The 21,141-nt window shown below is 42.5% G+C and overlaps 1 protein-coding gene across 1 annotated transcript; it reads right to left on the reverse strand.

Moving 5' to 3' along the window:
• Window positions 1–6,089: 6,089 nt before the first annotated feature.
• LOC143774675 (olfactory receptor 1468-like) lies at window positions 6,090–7,031 on the reverse strand. The gene has a single exon (XM_077262427.1). It carries the CDS (start codon window positions 7,029–7,031, stop codon window positions 6,090–6,092), a length of 942 nt encoding a protein of 313 aa, XP_077118542.1.
• Window positions 7,032–21,141: the final 14,110 nt, after the last annotated feature.

Consider the following 21,141-nt stretch of genomic DNA (forward strand, 5'->3'; position numbering starts at 1 on the left):
AACGACCAATGAGCCTGTCTAGGATTCAGGCGTTTAGCGGACTCGAGGTACATCAGATTTTTATGATCAGTCAAGACCACCACACGATGCTTAGCTCCCTCGAGCCAATGACGCCACTCCTCAAATGCCCACTTCATAGCCAACAACTCCCAATTACCAACATCATAGTTCCACTCAGCAGGCGAAAACTTCCTAGAAAAAAAAGCACATAGTCTCATCACAGAGCAACCAGAGCCTTTCTGCGACAAAACAGCCCCTGCACCGATCTCAGAAGCGTCTACTTCAACCTGAAAGGGAAGTGAGACATCAGGCTGGCACAAAACAGGCGCCGAAGTATACCGGCGCTTCAGCTCCCGGAAAGCCTCCACGGCCGCAGGAGCCCAATTAGCAACATCAGAACCTTTCTTGGTCATATCCGTCAAAGGTTTTACAATGCTAGAAAAATTAGCACTAAAACGACGGTAGAAATTAGCAAAACCCAAGAACTTCTGAAGACTCTTAATGGACGTGGGTTGAGTCCAATCATGAATAGCTCGGACCTTGACTGGGTCCATCTCCACAGTAGAAGGGGCGAAAATAAAACCCAAAAAGGAAACCTTCTGCACTCCAAAGAGACACTTTGAGCCCTTCACAAACAAAGCATTATCACGCAAAACCTGAAACACCATCCTGACCTGCTTTACATGAGAATCCCAATCATCAGAGAAAACCAGAATATCATCCAGATAAACAATCATAAATTTATCCAGATACTTCCGGAAAATGTCATGCATAAAGGACTGAAAAACTGAGGGGGCATTAGAAAGCCCAAAAGGCATCACCAAGTACTCAAAATGACCTTCGGGCGTATTGAACGCAGTTTTCCATTCATCTCCCTGCTTAATGCGCACAAGGTTGTACGCACCGCGAAGATCTATCTTGGTGAACCACTTGGCACCCTTAATCCGGGCAAACAAGTCCGACAATAGTGGCAAAGGATACTGAAATTTGACAGTGATTTTATTCAAAAGCCGATAGTCTATACACGATCTCAAAGAGCCGTCTTTCTTGGCCACAAAAAAGAATCCCGCACCAAGAGGGGAAGAGGATGGATGAATATGTCCCTTCTCTAAAGACTCCTTAATATAAGCACGCATCGCGGCATGCTCAGGTACAGACAGATTAAATAGTCGTCCCTTAGGAAATTTACTACCAGGAATCAAATCTATAGCGCAGTCACAGTCCCTATGAGGAGGAAAGGCACTGGACCTGGACTCACTGAATACATCCTGATAGTCCAACAAATACTCAGGGACTTCAGAAGGAGTAGAAGAAGCAATAGACACCGACGAGGAATCGCAATGAATTCCCTGACAACCCCAACTTGACACGGACATAGCTTTCCAATCCAAAACTGGATTATGGGTCTGTAACCATGGCAGACCCAGAACGACCAAATCCTGCATTTTATGCAAAACAAGAAAACGAATCACCTCCCGATGTTCAGGAGACATGTACATGGTCACTTGTGTCCAATACTGCGGTTTATTCTCCGCCAATGGCGTAGCATCAATTCCTCTAAGAGGAATAGGATTTTCTAAAGGCTCTAGGACAAAACCACAGCGCTTGGCAAATGATAAATCCATAAGACTGAGGGCAGCACCTGAATCCACAAATGCCATAACAGGGTAGGAATATAATGAGCAAATCAAAGTCACAGACAAAATGAACTTAGGCTGTAAATTACCAATGGCGACAGGACTAACAACCTTTGATGGCCGTTTAGAGCATGCCGAGATAACATGTGTAGAATCACCACAGTAAAAACACAACCCATTCTGACGCCTATGATTTTGCCGTTCGGTTCTAGTCGGGATTCTATCACATTGCATTGAGTCAGGCGTCCGTTCAGACAACACCGCCAGAGGATTAGCAGTTTTGCGCTCCCGCAAACGCCGATCAACCTGGATGGCCAGAGCCATAGAATCATTCAGACTTGTAGGAATGGGAAAACCCACCATCACATTCTTAATGGCTTCAGAAAGGCCATTTCTGAAATTTGCGGCCAGAGCACACTCATTCCATTGAGTAAGCACGGACCATTTCCGAAATTTTTGGCAGTACACCTCAGCTTCATCCTGGCCCTGAGAGATAGCCAGCAATGCTTTTTCTGCCTGTATTTCAAGATTGGGCTCCTCATAAAGCACTACTGTTGTGAACTATAGTTCTTGGCTCCCTCTTGTGGTCATTAGCGGTATGGCACTTTGAGTGTCTTTCCCCAGGTTGGCACTCACCTGCTTCGTTTGGTCTGGGTGTGCCTATATAAACTTCCTGGATACTCAGTATTGGGCCTGGATTACTGTTATGATCCTAATGGCAGAGGATCTCAGGAGTACCAGCTAAGTCTGCAAACACAAAAAGCCAGCTCATAGGGAAGTGGTAACTTGACTGACCGTATACCTGATCCTAACACAAACAACTAGCAGCAGCCGGGGAACATACCTACGTTGGTTCTAGACGTCTCGCGCCAGCCGGAGAACTAACTAACCCTTTCAGAGAAAATAAGACCTCTCTTGCCTCAAGAGAAAGGACCCCAAAGTTATAATACAAGCCCCCAACAAATAATAACGGTGAGGTAAGAAGAAATGACAAACGTAAGAATGAACTAGATTTAGCAAAGAGAGGCCCACTGACTAATAGCAGAAAATAGAAAGATGACTTATACGGTCAGCAAAAAACCCTACAAAATATCCACGCTGAATATCCAAGAACCCCCGCACCGACTAACGGTGTGGGAGGAGGATAACAGCCCCCCTTGAGCTTCCAGCAAAATCAGGAATCACATTTTAAACAAAGCTGGAACAAAATAAGGGAAATTCAAATGCACAAAAATAAGAAAGCAGGACTTAGCTTATCTTGCAAAATCAGGAGACCAGGAGACAGGAGAAAACAGACAAGGTCTGATAACAACGAATCCAGGCACAATACTGAGTATCCAGGAAGTTTATATAGGCACACCCAGACCAAACGAAGCAGGTGAGTGCCAACCAGGGGAAAGACACTCAAAGTGTCCACAAGAGGGAGCCAAAAACTATAGTTCACAACACTGGACTAAGACAAGGATTTATTCGTGTCAAGTATCCTCAAGAATAACTGTGCTTCATAGACTTTCTGCTTGATTGCATTTTCCTCTGAAGTTTCCTATAGACTGCTAAGCTGCGTTCATTATTTGCACCAAGTGTTGTGGACTTGAGTTTCTCTCTGCACCTGTTTAAATCACCGTGTGATAATATAGACTTTACCAGTTATAAAACTGTGTCCTGTAGTTGTCTTGTTCCAAGCAAAGAGTCTCCTGAGTTATCCCCTATAATTATTACAAGACCATTCAAGGTCTAAAAATAGATTTAGAACTTAAAACTGATATTTTATTTCTACTCTCAAACCCCAAGGAATCCATTCCCAAACTTACGGAATTCTTTAAACAATTCATTGAAATATCAATTTTAAAAATCAATCTAGATAAATCAAAGCCGTCCACATTTTAGAGCCAAAAAGTGGTATCACATCTATCCAAAAATACCCCATTTAAATGGCCATCAAAGTATATCAAGTATCTAGTTGTCCAAAAAAGATGGTAACAAATTGCAAGCTTTCAAGACTACACAGGTCTCTTCATTAGGCAAAGACTAAAAGAAATTCTGAAGAATAACATATTAGATAAGGAATGTTTTATTGTCCTCTGATTGGGGTCTGGCTTTGTTGTGATGACCCCTCATAGTCTGATGGGCAAGTTCCTTAGTTGATGTAAAAAGACATAAATCCATGCGACACATTCATTCCTGCACTAAGACTGTCAAAGGTCATCATCAGTTTATATTCCCATACTCTTCTGTCTCTCTTAGATGGACATAACTGCTTATTACTCATGGTAATTCTGCTACAAGAGAGACAGAAGAGTATGAGAATATAAACTGATGATGACCTTTGACAGTCTTAGTGCAGGAATGAATGTGTCGCATGTATTTAAGTCTTTTTACATAATTAACTAAGGAACTTGCCCCTCAGACTAAGAGGGGTCATCACAACAGAACCAGACCCCAATCAGAGGACAATAAGACATTCCTTATCTAAGAACTGGTCAAATATTTATGGACATAACTGTTTATCACTCATGGTAATTCTGCTTCATGTCACCTATCTTATCCATGTTTTTTTCCTGTGCTATGTTGTGCATAAATATGTGATTCTTCAGAATTTATTTTAGTCTTTGCCTGATGAAGAGACCTGTGTAGTCTCGAAAACTTGCAATTTGTTACCATCTTTTCAGTTAGCCATTAAAAGGTATCAACCACTGAGGATTCTCAATTCTAAATATTTTTCTATCTACTGGCTAACACGGTATCAAGATATATATCCATCCTGTACCATATGTAGTGAGAAACTTCTGTTTAGATAGTGCTCAAAAATAAATGTTATTGGACTTTTCGAGCATGGATTTTGACGCAATTGTTTTTTAGAGTTGAGCAAATTTTTTTCAAAATTTGGTTCCGATTGCAATCATCAGCGAATATTGTTTTTGCAATATTTGTCGAACACAGCCGAATGTCATTGGAGTCAATGGACATAGAAATTACCGAATATGTTCGGGACTGTTCATCAAAGATAAATTCAGCACAAATCTTGTACCAATATGGCACAAAAATGGCAAATTCAGATTCGGCAACTGAGTCTGAACATATTTGCTCAACTCTATGTTTCTAAAGAGCCTCTAGGGTGCCAGAACAACAGGAATCCCTTAAAAGTGATTCAGTTTTAGAAACTGTACCCCTTTCTAATCTCATCTAAGTGTGTTTTTTTTTAAAGTGAAAATAAAAATATAATACCTAAAATTTTGCGCCCAGCTTGTGCTAACATAAAATGCATCTCTCTGTTATGTGGAGTTTCCAGGTTTTACAAATAATCTCCACGTGGCCTTATTCTGTTTCCTGAACATGCAACATTCTGTAGAATAACAAGGAGTGAAACAGCATCTTTAACATCTGAGGTTTCATTTAGTGAGAAGACCAGTAAAGTTTCACAATTCCAAGGCTTTCGGGTGAAATAATAAAATAAACCTCCAAAAAGTGACTCCATTTTGAGAAATATTCCTGAGAACACCGACCAAAGGGTGTGGCTATGTTTTTAACCCAACATATATTAACTGAAATTTTATTGCTGGTGATGATGAAAAATGGAAATTACAGTTTATTTCTATGGATATGTCATTTTAGTGCCCAAATTCTTGTGTTCAGATCTTGCCATTGCAGACACAACCTTTACTGTTTAAGCAGATTCTTCTCAGCAAAGTGAAGTCATATATCTATGGATGTATATTGCTTTTTGGACATACCCTTTGATGAGACAGACGCAAAACTGCGCGTCGGGGCAGGGCGCATCCAGGGGACATCTCCTACATTTGCAAACAGCTAAATACCATCTGGTTATATTTGGGACTTATTTAAGTGTGCAGTAAATACTTTTGCCTACTTCCTTCTTAAAGGGAACCTGTCAGTCCCCTGGCGATTTTAACTGAAAGAGCCACCTTGTGCAGCTCTAATGCTGCCTTCTGTGAAGGTGGCTCTTCTTATTGTGGTCCCTTCCAATGCTGCAATATTACTTTTTATAATTTGCGCACCATACCTTTAGTCTTTTCCCCGGACACATTCGCCTCTCAGCCATCACTCAGCCCCTCCTTGCGCCGGGCGCCTCCTCCTCTGCCTTCAGTAATGTACCCAGTGCCCGCGCTGTGCTTTAATTTTTTGGGCATGTGCCGTTTGGTCATATAAATGGAAAAATAAACATGCTATGGGTCTCAGAAAAGTGCACTTTTTTTTTACAAACTTTGGATTTCTTTTCCAGTACACTATATGGTAAAATCAATGGTGTCATTTAAAAGTACAACTTGTCCCACAAAAACCAAGCCCTCATATGGTCACATTAATGGAAAAAATATAAAAATTGTACTCTGGGAAAAGGGAAGCAAAAAGGAAAGCGCAGAAAAGGAAAATCGTGAAGGATGTAAGCAAAGTGAGTTGGGGACTTGGTCAAGATTAATGGTGTCAGCCAATCAACTAACATTTGTGGAATTTATTGTGCATTTGACGTAGTTTCTTCATTAAGGCCTTCTTAATATCTTTATTCCTCAAGCTGTATATCATGGGGTTAATTAGAGGAGTTACAACATTGTAGAAAAGTGAGAGAACTTTCTTTGCGTTGTTCATATTTGGCAATAAATAGATACTAATAAGTGACCCATAATACAAGGACACCACAGCCAGGTGGGAGCTGCAGGTGGAGAAGGTCTTCTGCCTCCCGGTCACAGAGGGGATCTTCAATATGGTGATAATTATAGATACATATGAAATTATTATAACCATGAATGGGCAAATAACTAAAGGAACAGCTATTAACTGACTTTCCATCTTCACTATAAAAGTGTCTGAACAGGAAAGTGCAAGTATTGGGTCAAAGTCACAGAAGAAATGGTCAATGATATTTGGTCCACAGAATAGTAAATGACCCATTGTGACTGAAATAGTCAAAATTACAAGAAATACAAAAATCCAAGAAAGAAAAATGCTTGTTACACAAAATCTAACTGTGATGACTGAGGTGTAGTGTAGTGGGTGACAGATGGCCTGATACCGGTCGTAGGACATCACAGTCAGCAGAAGACATTCTATTGATTCTGTAGCTGAGAAACAATAAAATTGAGTCAAACATCCAGTAAAAGAGACAGAACTTCCCTCAAAGAGCACAATATGGAGCAGGTTAGGAACGATGGTGGTGGAGAGTAGAATATCTGAGAAGGAGAGTTGTGTGAGGAAGAAGTACATGGGAGAATGGAGCGATTGGCTGGAGGACACCACCAGAATGATCAGGAGGTTTCCACATACAGTGAAACAATAGGTCAGAAGCATCAAAAAGAAGAAAACTTTCTTTACACTTTGGAAATTTTGAAAACCCAAAAGAATTATTTCAGTCACGATGGTGATGTTATACTCCATTGTCATGCTGATGATGACTACGATGATTATGATGATAATAATTTTTATTTTGGTCAGAAAAGTAGATGTCGCAATAAATGTATGGATAATGGTGGTAAATTCTAACAGTAATGACTTGCACCAGAAGTTACAGTTTTAATCTAAATATAAAAGGGAAGAAAATGCACTTTAATGATTCAATTTATATTTAACAAAGAATATTTTCAGTGAACATTACAAGTCTATACTTCCAGCCACGCTCTCCCTTAAAAACTTTGCTAAGAATTGTAATAAGCAAACTCTGGTCAGTACAATTTTTCCTTCCTAATATTTGTAATTTAGATTATAAGCTTATAAGGACAGCTCTATGTATGGAATAGGAACCTCAGGTCACCTGTAAGAACTTAGATTACAAGTTTATAAGGACAGATCTATTTACGGAATAGGAACCTCTGGTCACCTGTAAGGACTTAGATTATAATTTTATAAGGACAGATCTATTTATGGAATAGGAACCTCAGGTCACCTGTAAGAACTTAGATTACAAGTTTATAAGGACAGATCTATTTACGGAATAGGAACCTCTGGTCACCTTTAAGAACTTAGATTATAATTTTATAAGGACAGCTCTATGTATGGAATAGGAACCCCAGGTCACCTGTAGGATAAGGATACTAAATGCACAGAGACTCGTCATCTTGCAAGACCCAGACTAAAGTAAGATTACACTAAAAGGATCCTTTATAAGGCAATTGCTAAAGATTTTTTTTTCTACATGGATTTTAATATATTGCAATAAAAGTGTTTTTAAACAGCCTTTTGCTGGAATCTTGCTTTGTTCCAGATCTATTGATTATACTATGAGGATTTTTTTCCAAAAAATGTATTAATGTGTATGGTTTGCTACCTAAGGATCTATGCTTTACATTTTTTTACAGGTCACTTAGGAAAGTAAGACGCTATATCAGGGTCTGAGGGCTGCTTCCTTGACTAATGGAAGCCTCTACCTGTAACTGCAGTAACCGGAGCGTGCTGTGATCACTGCAGTTAAACTATATAAATGCTGCTGTCAGTCTTTAGCAGCTGCATTTACATGATGCCATTGCCAGGCTCGCACCTATCAGGTTTCACTGCCCATTCCCTCTTCATTGCAGTTAATTGATTTGTTACAATGGCAGCTGAGGGCCACCTGAAGGCCACATGCAGTGCATTGAAAAAGTATCCATACCCTGTGAACATTTTTACATTTTTTTCATATTACACCCTCAAACTTCAATGTGTTTAATTGGGATTGCATGTGATACCAACATAATATGCAAGTATTTGTGTAGTTTAAAGGAAATGATACTAGGGTTTCTAAATATTTGGAAAAAAATCTATAAATTGTGATGCTAATTCGTATTTCGCCTCCTCTAGTCCGATAGCCCAAGATAAACTCCTGAGTGACCAATTGCCTCCAAAAGTCACATAAGTAAATTGAGTCCACCTTTGTGTAATTTTTTCTCTCAGTTTAACTACAGCTTTTCTGTGAAGGCCTCAGAGGTTTGTGTAAGATCCTTAGGAATCAAAGAACATGGTGAAAACTAAGGAACACATCAGACAGGTCAGGGATAAAGTTGTGGAGAAAAGTAAAGTAGAATTAAGTCATAAAATTAGCCCAAGTTATGAAAATCTGAAGGGGCATTGTTCAATTCATCATCCAAAAATTGAAGGATTATCGTACAACTGCAAACCTATCATGACATGGCCGTCCACCAAAGCTGACATCCCAAGCAAGGAGAGCACTAATTAGAGACGCAGCCTAGAGGCCCATCATGACTCTGGAGGAGCTGCAGGGATTCACAGTTCAGGAGGAGGAATCTGTCCACAGGACAATTAATAGTTGTATACTCCTCACATGTGACTTGTGGCAAGAAGAATGACAATTTTTAGGGCAAGCTATAAGAAGTCCTGTCTGCAGTTTGCAAAAAGCCATGCAGGGGACACAGTCAGCATGTGGAAGATTGTGCTCTGCTCTAAAGTAGAACTTTTTTGGCTATATTCAAAACTCTACGTGCTGCAAATCACCCTGAAAACACCATTCCCACCGTCACACGTGGTGGTAGCAGCATCATGCTGTGTGGAGGCTTTTCTTCAGCAGGGACAGGAAAGCTGGTGAGAATTAATGGGAAGATATATGGAGCTCAATACAGGGCAATCTTGAAAGAAAACCTGTTAGAGGGAGCAAAAGACTTGAGACTGAGGCGTAGGCTCTCCTTCCAGCAGCACAACGACCCTAAACATCTTGCCGGAGCTACAATGGAGTTGTTTAGATTAAAGCATATTCATGTGTGTTTGAATGGTCCAGTCAAAGCCATGACCCAAACCTGATTGAGAATCTGTGGCACGATGTGAAAATTACTCTTCACAGATGTCTCCATCCAAACTCCATCCAAATATCCCAAACATGAGGATGCTAATCAAAACAAGCCCAAAAATGAGTAAGCATATATCAAGTCTGCACTGTGTAAATTCCCACAAAAATACTTACTTTGTGATTTCTACTTTATTCATAAAAATGTTCTGTAAAATAAAGTACTGAAAGTAAAGCAAAACCAAATTAGTTATTTTATAAGAGGACAAATCCTGTCCTAATGATACATTGCTGAGGGCATTTTTGTTATTCTGCTGAGTATATATCAATATATGTATTTTTATGATCTTTATGTATTTAAATTTAATTTTATGTAGTCCCCGTATTACAATTATCCAACTTACGAAAATCTTATATTTACAAATGTAAAAAGAAAACAAAAACTAATGCCCACCTAATGTTTCACCTGTCCAGATGCCCCTCTGCTTGTTTCCTGCCATTCGGTTGTCTACCTTCCGCTATCGTGAACAGGTGGTGGCTGGAGAGGACAATGAGGAGGTGAGCATTAGTTTTTTTTTGGTTAGGAACACATTTTAGAATCCATCTAGTTCGTAGACCCCCGTCGAGGGACTGCCTGTAAAATATAATGTTACATACTTACAATAGATATATGCATCTAGATACTGCATGGCTGTTTAATTTTCCTCAGTCTTTCAGTTCTTAGAGACAAGGTTATTTCTATTCTTCATATATTTTATACATGAACATTTCTTTGAGTCTGTATGTAACAGACGTCATGCTGCAGCTTTATCCTTTTATACAGTAGATGATGAAGTGCAGCAATGGTATTATAAGCCACTGAGAGTTCAGTTTTATTACCTTGAGGATAATATTTATTTCTAGATTAGTGTTTATTTGCTGTGTCACTTTGTTACAATTATTACTTTTATCCTAATGATGTTTTAATAAACTTTATTACCTTTCAAGCTTTGTAATATATGATAGCAGTTCCATAAAAAAGAGTTAACAAATAGTAAAATTAAGTCACATTGTACCATGAATGCCATTGCTGCTAGCTCCAGTAAACTATATTTGTATTATACTCTTAGACTGCTATGTATGAATCTTTATGGCTAATGTTGTTTTTCTTATTCCTTTACATTATGAATCTCAAAACTACTCAAGTCAATCTATGTCCAGTCTCACCAAAGTAGAATGCAATTATTTCTGAGTCTGTACTCTAAATGCAAGTCCTTAAAATAATAAAAATGGGACCCACATGCTAACACATTGCACTATGACATGGAAACATTTTTGTTGCATTTACAAATGACAGTTTAAGAATGGTATATGAGTGGTGATCCGCTATGTCATAGAAAATATTACAATCTCGGAGTTCCTAATGAAGGAGGCACTCAACGTCCTTCTCCCACACAGATTTCCAGAGAGGAAGCAAACAGCCGACAGTCTGAGTCTCTAGGAATAGGCTGTACAGAGGATATAAGGAAGTAAGAATTTACATATAGTTGTGAAGTGAACCATCATAATTAAAAAGTAGGCAGCCCCTTTTAGGACAAAGGCGAGGTGAAAAAAGGGGATGTTTATTGTGCGTGGACAAAGTTGTAGATTGGACAAATACTTAAGTGTTGTGAATTTACTTTTTGCTCCCTCTAGTGGTTACTAGTTTTTTGACTCTGGTTTTTCTGTCATTCCTTTTATCCGCACCTGGGTCGTTAGTTTAGGGTGTTGCTATTTAAGCTCCCTGGACCTTCAGTTCAATGCCTGGCAACGTAGTTATCAGAGCTAGTCTGCTGTGCTCTTGTCTACTGATCCTGGTTCCAGTTATATCAGCTAAGTCCGCTTTTTGCTTTTTGCTATTTTGTTTTGGTTTTGTATTTTTGTCCAGCTTGTTCCAAATATATATCCTGACCTTTGCTGGAAGCTCTAGGGGGCTGGTGTTCTCCCCCCGGACCGTTAGACGGTTCGGGGGTTCTTGAATTTCCAGTGTGGATTTTGATAGGGTTTTTGTTGACCATATAAGTTACCTTTCTTTATTCTGCTATCAGTAAGCGGGCCTCTCTGTGCTAAACCTGGTTCATTTCTGTGTTTGTCATTTCCTCTTACCTAACCATTATTATTTGTGGGGGGCTTCTATCCAGCTTTGGGGTCCCCTTCTCTGGAGGCAAGAAAGGTCTTTTGTTTTCCTCTACTAGGGGTAGCTAGATTCTCCGGCTGGAGCGTGTCATCTAGAATCAACGTAGGAATGATCCCCGGCTACTTCTAGTGTTGGCGTTAGGAGTAGATATATGGTCAACCCAGCTACCACTGCCCTATGAGCTGGATTTTTGTATTCTGCAGACTTCCACGTTCCTCTGAGACCCTCGCCATTGGGGTCATAACAGTTTGCCAGGCCAGTATTAAATGTTTAATGCATTGCAGAAGAGGGATTATAAGAAAGAAGATTCTGAGTTTTTTTTTTTTTTTTCTTCTTCCCCTTTACCTCAGAGTGGCTATGCTTGCTGCAGACATGAATGTCCAGACCTTGATTACAAGTGTGGACCAGCTGGCTACTCGTGTGCAGGGCATACAAGACTATGTTATCAGTAATCCTAGGTCAGAACCTAAAATACCGATTCCTGAACTGTTTTCCGGAGACAGGTTTAAGTTTAGGAATTTTGTGAATAATTGTAAATTGTTTTTGTCCCTGAGACCCTGTTCATCTGGAGACTCTGCTCAGCAAGTAAAAATTGTTATTTCGTTCTTACGGGGCGACCCTCAGGATTGGGCTTTTTCGCTGGCGCCAGGAGATCCGGCATTGGCTGATATTAATGCGTTTTTTCTGGCGCTCGGTTTACTTTATGAGGAACCCAATCTTGAGATTCAGGCAGAAAAGGCCTTGCTGGCTATGTCTCAGGGGCAGGACGAGGCTGAAGTGTACTGCCAAAAATTTCGGAAATGGTCCGTGCTGACACATTGGAACGAGTGTGCACTGGCCGCTAATTTTAGAAATGGCCTTTCTGAAGCCATTAAGAATGTTATGGTGGGTTTTCCCATTCCCACAGGTCTGAATGATACTATGGCACTGGCTATTCAAATTGACCGGCGGTTGCGGGAGCGCAAAACTGCAAATTCCCTCATGGTGTTGTCTGAACAGACACCTAATTCGGTGCAATGTGATAGAAAAATCGCAAATTCCCTCATGGTGTTGTCTGAACAGACACCTGATTTAATGCAATGTGATAGAATCCTGACTAGAAATGAGCGGAAAATTCATAGACGCCGGAATGGCTTGTGCTACTACTGTGGTGATTCTACACATGTTATCTCAGCATGCTCTAAACGTATAGCTAAGGTTGTTAGTCCTGTCACCGTTGGTAATTTGCAACCTAAATTTATTCTGTCTGTAACTTTGATTTGCTCACTGTCGTTTTTTCCTGTCATGGCGTTTGTAGATTCAGGTGCTGCCCTGAGTCTTATGGATCTGTCATTTGCTAAGCACTGTGGTTTTACTCTTGAACCATTAGAAAATCCTATTCCTCTTAGGGGTATTGATGCTACGCCATTGGCAGCAAATAAACCGCAGTATTGGACACAGGTTACCATGTGCATGACTCCTGAACACCGCGAGGTGATACGTTTCCTGGTTTTACATAAAATGCATGATTTGGTTGTTTTAGGGCTGCCATGGTTACAGACCCATAATCCAGTCCTGGACTGGAAGGCTATGTCAGTCTCAAGTTGGGGCTGTCGTGGTATTCATGGGGATTCCCTGCCTGTGTCTATTGCTTCTTCTACGCCTTCGGAAGTTCCGGAGTATTTGTCTGATTATCAGGATGTCTTCAGTGAGTCTGAGTCCAGTGCACTGCCTCCTCATAGGGACTGTGACTGTGCTATAGATTTGATCCCAGGCAGTAAATTTCCTAAGGGAAGACTGTTTAATCTGTCGGTACCTGAACATACCGCTATGCGTTCATATATCAAGGAGTCTCTAGAGAAAGGACATATTCGTCCGTCTTCTTCCCCTCTTGGTGCGGGATTCTTTTTTGTGGCAAAAAAGGACGGATCTTTGAGACCTTGTATTGATTATCGGCTTTTAAATAAGATCACTGTCAAATTTCAGTATCCTTTACCGCTGTTGTCTGACTTGTTTGCCCGGATTAAAGGTGCCAAGTGGTTCACCAAGATAGATCTTCGTGGTGCGTACAACCTTGTGCGCATTAAGCAAGGTGATGAATGGAAAACCGCATTCAATACGCCCGAAGGTCATTTTGAGTACTTGGTGATGCCTTTTGGGCTCTCCAATGCGCCTTCAGTTTTTCAGTCCTTTATGCATGACATTTTCCGGAAGTATCTGGATAAATTTTTGATTGTTTATCTGGATGATATTTTGGTTTTTTCTGATAATTGGGATTCGCATGTGGAGCAGGTCAGGTTGGTCTTTAAAATTTTGCGTGAAAATTCTTTGTTTGTCAAGGGCTCAAAGTGTCTCTTTGGTGTACAGAAGGTTCCCTTTTTGGGGTTCATTTTTTCCCCTTCTGCTGTGGAGATGGACCCAGTCAAGGTCCGAGCTATTCTTGATTGGACTCAGCCCTCGTCAGTTAAGAGTCTACAGAAGTTCTTGGGTTTCACTAACTTCTACCGTCGTTTTATCGCTAATTTTTCTAGCATTGTGAAACCTTTGACGGATATGACCAAGAAGGGCTCCGATGTGGTTAATTGGGCTCCTGCTGCCGTGGAGGCTTTCCAGGAGTTGAAACGCCGGTTTACTTCGGCGCCTGTTTTGTGCCAGCCTGATGTCTCACTTCCCTTTCAGGTTGAGGTGGATGCTTCAGAGATTGGAGCAGGGGCCGTTTTGTCGCAGAGAGGCCCTGGTTGCTCTGTTATGAAACCTTGTGCCTTTTTCTCTAGGAAGTTTTCGCCTGCCGAGCGAAATTATGATGTGGGCAATCGGGAGTTGTTGGCCATGAAATGGGCATTTGAGGAGTGGCGTCATTAACTCGAGGGTGCTAAGCATCGTGTGGTGGTCTTGACTGATCACAAAAATCTGATGTATCTCGAGTCTGCTAAACGCCTTAATCCGAGACAGGCCCGCTGGTCATTGTTTTTCTCCCGCTTTGATTTTGTTGTCTCGTATTTACCAGGTTCAAAGAATGTGAAGGCCGATGCTCTTTCTAGGAGCTTTGTGCCTGATGCTCCTGGAGTCGCTGATCCTGTTGGTATTCTTAAAGATGGAGTTATCTTGTCAGCTATTTCTCCGGATCTGCGACGTGTGTTGCAGAGATTTCAGGCTGATAGGCCTGAGTCTTGTCCACCTGACAGACTGTTTGTCCCGGATAAGTGGACCAGCAGAGTCATTTCCGAGGTTCATTCCTCGGTGTTGGCAGGTCACCCGGGAATTTTTGGCACCAGAGATCTGGTGGCCAGGTCCTTTTGGTGGCCTTCCTTGTCAAGGGATGTGCGGTCATTTGTGCAGTCCTGTGGGACTTGTGCTCGAGCTAAGCCTTGCTGTTCTCGTGCCAGCGGTTTGCTCCTGCCCTTGCCTGTCCCGAAGAGACCTTGGACACATATCTCCATGGATTTCATTTCTGATCTTCCGCTATCCCAGGGCATGTCCGTTATCTGGGTGATATGTGATCGCTTCTCAAAGATGGTCCATTTGGTTCCTTTGCCTAAGCTGCCTTCCTCTTCCGATCTGGTTCCTGTGTTTTTCCAGAACGTGGTTCGTTTGCACGGCATCCCTGAGAATATTGTGTCAGACAGAGGATCCCAGTTCGTTTCCAGATTCTGGCGATCCTTTTGTAGTAGGATGGGCATTGATTTGTCGTTTTCGTCTGCTTTCCATCCTCAGACTAATGGACAGACGGAGCGAACCAATCAGACTTTGGAGGCTTATTTGAGGTGTTTTGTCTCTGCTGATCAGGACGATTGGGTGACATTCTTGCCGTTGGCTGAGTTTGCCCTTAATAATCGGGCTAGTTCCGCCACCTTGGTTTCGCCTTTTTTCTGCAACTCTGGTTTCCATCCTCGCTTTTCTTCGGGTCATGTGGAGCCTTCTGACTGTCCTGGGGTGGATTCTGTGGTGGATAGGTTGCAGCGGATCTGGAATCATGTGGTGGACAACTTGAAGTTGTCACAGGAGAGGGCTCAGCGCTTTGCCAACCGCCGCCGCGGTGTGGGTCCCCGACTACGCGTTGGGGATTTGGTATGGCTTTCTTCCCGCTTTGTTCCTATGAAGGTCTCCTCTCCCAAATTTAAACCTCGTTTTATTGGGCCTTACAAGATATTGGAAATCCTTAATCCTGTATCTTTTCGTCTGGATCTTCCTGTGTCGTTTGCTATTCACAATGTATTTCATAGGTCCTTGTTGCGGCGGTACTTTGTGCCTATAGTTCCTTCTGCTGAGCCTCCTGCTCCGGTGTTGGTTGAGGGCGAGTTGGAGTACGTGGTGGAGAAGATCTTGGATTCTCGCCTCTCCAGGCGGAGGCTTCAGTACCTGGTCAAGTGGAAGGGCTATGGTCAGGAGGATAATTCCTGGGTGGTCGCCCCTGATGTTCATGCGGCCGATTTAGTTCGTGCCTTTCATGCCGCTCATCCTGATCGCCCTGGTGGTCGTGGTGAGGGTTCGGTGACCCCTCACTAAGGGGGGGGTACTGTTGTGAATTTACTTTTTGCTCCCTCTAGTGGTTACTAGTTTTTTGACTCTGGTTTGTCTGTCATTCCTTTTATCCGCACCTGGGTCGTTAGTTTAGGGTGTTGCTATTTAAGCTCCCTGGACCTTCAGTTCAATGCCTGGCAACGTAGTTATCAGAGCTAGTCTGCTGTGCTCTTGTCTACTGATCCTGGTTCCAGTTATATCAGCTAAGTCCGCTTTTTGCTTTTTGCTATTTTGTTTTGGTTTTGTATTTTTGTCCAGCTTGTTCCAAATATATATCCTGACCTTTGCTGGAAGCTCTAGGGGGCTGGTGTTCTCCCCCCGGACCGTTAGACGGTTCGGGGGTTCTTGAATTTCCAGTGTGGATTTTGATAGGGTTTTTGTTGACCATATACGTTACCTTTCTTTATTCTGCTATCAGTAAGCGGGCCTCTCTGTGCTAAACCTGGTTCATTTCTGTGTTTGTCATTTCCTCTTACCTCACCGTTATTATTTGTGGGGGGCTTCTATCCAGCTTTGGGGTCCCCTTCTCTGGAGGCAAGAAAGGTCTTTTGTTTTCCTCTACTAGGGGTAGCTAGATTCTCCGGCTGGAGCGTGTCATCTAGAATCAACGTAGGAATGATCCCCGGCTACTTCTAGTGTTGGCGTTAGGAGTAGATATATGGTCAACCCAGCTACCACTGCCCTATGAGCTGGATTTTTGTATTCTGCAGACTTCCACGTTCCTCTGAGACCCTCGCCATTGGGGTCATAACACTTAAGATAAAAAAGGTCTTTTCAGAGAGTTGGAACAAAAGTATTTTGTGTTTAAACACAGATAGCAAAATGGGAGGGGCTTTGACAGTAGAGACAGTGTTTTTGCCTGCAAGATAAATGCTATACATTGACCCAGATGTATGTCTCTGAAAGAACATTAGAAATATTGGATTCCATATAGATCTGATAGTGAGGGGACATACAGTACAGAGCAAAAGTTTGGACACACCTTCTCATTTAAAGATTTTTCTGTATTTTCATGACTATGAAAATTGTACATTCACACTGAAGGCATCAAAACTATGAATTAACACATGTGGAATTATATACTTAACAAAAAAGTGTGAAACAACTGAAAATATGTCTTATATTCTAGGTTCTTGAAAGTAGCCACATTTTACTTTGATGACTGCTTTGCACACTCTTGGCATTCTCTTGATGAGCTTCTAGAGGTAGTCACTGGGAATGGTCTTCCAACAATCTTGAAGGAGTTCCCAGAGGTGCTTAGCCCTTTTGCCTTCACTCTGCAGTCCAGCTCACCCCAAACCATCTCGATTGGGTTCAGGTCTGGTGACTCTGGAGGCCAGGTCATCTGGCGTAGCACCCCATCACTCTCCCTCTTAGTCAAATAGCCCTTACACAGCCTGGAGGTGTGTTTGGGGTCATTGTCCTGTTAAAAAAATAAATGATGGTCCAACTAAACGCAAACTGGATGGAATAGCATGCCACTGCAAGATGCTGTGGTAGCCATGCTGGTTCAGTATGTCTTCAATTTTTAATAAATCCCCAACAGTGTCACCAGCAAAGCACCCCCACACTATCACACCTCCTCCTCCATCCTTCACGGTGGGAACCAGGCATATAGAGTCCATCTGTTCACCTTTTCTGTGTCACACAAACACACGGTGGTTGGAACCAAAGATCTCAAATTTGGACTCATCAGACCAAAGCACATATTTCCACTGGTCTAATGTCCATTCCTTAGTTTTTTTTAGCCCAAACAAGTCTCTTCTGCTTGTTGACTGTCCTTAGCAATGGTTTCCTAGCAGCTATTTTACCATGAGGGCCTGCTGCACAAATTCTCCTCTTAACAGTTGTTGTAGAAATGTGTCTGCTGCTAGAACTCTGTGTTGCTTTGACCTGGTCTCTAATCTGAGCAGCTGTTAACCTGCAATTTCTGAGGCTGGTGACTTGGATAAACTTATCCTCAGAAGCAGAGGTGACTCTTGATCTTCCTTTCCTGGGGTGGTCCTCATGTGATCCAGTTTCTTTGTAGCGCTTGATGGTTTTTGTCACTGCACCTGGGGACACTTTCAAAGTTTTCCTAATTTTTCGGACTGACTGACCTTCATTTCTTAAAGTAATTTTGGCCACTCAATTTTCCTTACTTAGCTGCTTTTTTCTTGCCATAATACAAATTCTAACAGACTATTCAGTAGGACTGTACCAGACTTCTGCACAACACAACTGATGGTCCCAACCCCATTTGTAAGGCAAGAAATCCCACTTATTTAACCTGAGAGGGCACACCTGTGAAAAGAAAACCATCCCCAGTGACTACCTCTTGAAGCTCATCAAGAGAATGCCAAGAGTGTGAAAAGCAGTCATCAAAGCAAAAGGTAGTCGCCCATTTGACAGTTGCTTGCTCATCTATATTGGAATATAGAGACAATGTTATCCCATCCACATCCTCCTCTGCTTCCTCCTCTTCATCTGGGACCACCATCTCTTCCTGTAGGTTTTTTAAATACAGCTCCAACATACAGATGTCTGGAATAGGGTTGAGCGAAACGGATCGGACAATTTCAAAAATCGCCGACTTTTGGCAAAGTCGGGTTTCGTGAAACCAAACCCGATCACATTGTGGGATCGGCCATGAGGTCGGCGATCTGCGCGCCAAAGTCGTGTTTCATATGACGCTTTAAGCGCCATTTCTCAGCCAATGTAGGTGCACGCAGAGTGTGGGCAGCGTGATGACATAGGTCTCGGTCCCCACCATCTTACAGAAGGGCATGGCAGTGATTGGCTTGCTTTCTGCGGCGTCACAGGGGCTATAAAGGGATGTGCACGCCGACCGCCATCTTACTTCTGCCGATCTCAGCATAGGGAGAGGTTGCTGCAGCTTCGTCAGAAGCAGGGATATTGTTAGGGAGGGAAGATTAACCCCCAAATCGCTTGTGCTGTAGCAATTTCCACTGTCCAACACCACCTTTTCTTTGCAGGGATAGTAGATTTCTTTTGGGGGGGCATCAGCTCAGTAGCTTCTTAGGCTGCATTCTAAGGCTCCCTGATAGCTGCATTGCTGTGTGTACGCCGCTGTGCAAACCAACTGCTTTTTTCAAAGCAAAAATCCTGTTGCTTCTTTCTGCACAGTTCTCTTGTTTCTTTGTCCACACTCTTTTGTGTGCAGCAGTCCTTTTTATTGCTGCCATACTTGTCCTTTGATCATTGTAGAGAGATTAAAATTCTACTACAGCCCTTGTATTTTTTGATATATCTGCCAGCCACATTCTGCCTTGTACATTGTGTAGTGCAATACACAGGGCCTGTTTTTACCTGCAGTCTCCCCCCCAAAAAAAAGGGAGCTTGAAATTGCCACTAAGTGGTTATACGTGAGTTCTGTTTGGCGTATATCTGCCAGCCACGTTCTGCTTTGTATATTGTGTTGTGTAATACACAGGGCCTGTTTTTTCCTGCAGTCTCCCCCTCCATAAAAAAGGAGCTTTAAATTGCTACTTAGTGGATCTACGTGAGTTCTGTTTGGTGTATGTCTGCCAGCCACGTTCTGCCTTGTACATTCGTACATTGTGTGGTGTAATACACAGGGCCTGTTTTTTCCTGCAGTCTTCCCACCAAAAAAAAGGGAGATATAAATTCTCCAAAAGTTAATATACACCTTCTACCTTGTTTAACAGTAGCATATAATGGTTGTTATTTTGGTAACATTTCCGCAAAAATGAGGAAGTCTGGTGGAAGAGGCCGTGGGCGGTCATTGCCAGCTGGTACTGATGGTGGTGGTGGTAGTGGAGCATCTGGTGGTAGTGGGGAAAGCAAGATAGCACCAAAGGCTCAAGGTTTTGAGGCAGCGTCCTCATCTGGCTACACAAGGCCTCGAAGGCTCCCTTATTTGGGAGTTGGAAAACAGCTTTTAAAGCTGGAGCAGCAGGAACAAGTTTTGGCTTTCCTTGCTGACTCAACCTCTAGCTCTTTCACGTCCTTTTCAGAAGCTTCGAAATCTAAAACCAGCGAGTCATCAGAGGCTGCTCCAGGTCCGGAAAAAGCTGCTTCCTTATGTCCTTCACCCAAAACAAAAGTGAAGAATGTGGCAGGCAACAGTACACTTTACTCCATGGAGCTCTTTACACATACCGTGCCTGGGTTAGAGAGGTGTTAAAAGCTCATTACAGGATGAATCGGACATGGAGTGCACAGATGCATAGCCACAGCTTGATTATTATGCTGTTCCATTGACTCAGATCACTACTTTGCCCTCGCAGTGTACTGAGCCCAAATCTGGCCCTGATGAGACTATGGTGCCCAGTCCTGAACGCTATAGCACCTTACATGTTGACACAGAGGACGGTGCACATGACACTGAAGAGGAGGTGATAGATGACCCAGTTGTTGACCCTGAATGGCAGCCATTGGGGGAAGAGGGTGCCGCTGCCTGTAGCTCAGAAGCGGAGGAGGATGATCTGCAGCAGCCATCTACATCGCAAAAGCTGTCACCTGGCAGGCCCGCATCAGGCCCAAAACATGTGTCAAAAACCACAACAGGTGTAGGACAGCATTGCAATCCGGTGACAGTAGCATGACGTGCAAAGCCTGAAAAGGGATTCCATGGTAGAGCGAGTGCAGTGTGGCAATTTTTTAACCAAGATCCGAATGATCAGTCCAAAGTTATATGTAAGAAATGCTCCAAGACCTTTAGCAGAGGGAAGAATCTACAAAGTTTAAATACAACGTGCATGCATAGACATCTAACCAGCAGGCACTTGGAAGCATGGACTAACTACCAAACTTCCCGTACCGTTGATGCACCTGCTCATATTGAATTTAATCAGCAACGCAACATTGCTTCCCTCACTGGAAGCCCATTGGTTATGACACCAACAGTAACAAATGTGGAGGTAATGTCGCAAGGCCAAAGCAGTCAGGGAATCACAAGGTACTTGGTTGGAAACACTGTAGGTAAGCCCACATCAAGAATACCAACACCAAGCCTCTCTCAATCTGCCATGTCCACCACCAATCCCCGCTAGTTCCACCATATGCAGCTCTCCAGTCCAGCTCAGCATACCAGAGACTCTCGATAGGAAAAGAAAGTACTCTTCCTCTCATCTGCATACACAGGGTTTGAACGGCTACATTGCTTG

The sequence above is a fragment of the Ranitomeya variabilis genome, chromosome 5 (assembly GCF_051348905.1).
Source record: "Ranitomeya variabilis isolate aRanVar5 chromosome 5, aRanVar5.hap1, whole genome shotgun sequence".
NCBI classification, from domain to species: domain Eukaryota; kingdom Metazoa; phylum Chordata; class Amphibia; order Anura; family Dendrobatidae; genus Ranitomeya; species Ranitomeya variabilis.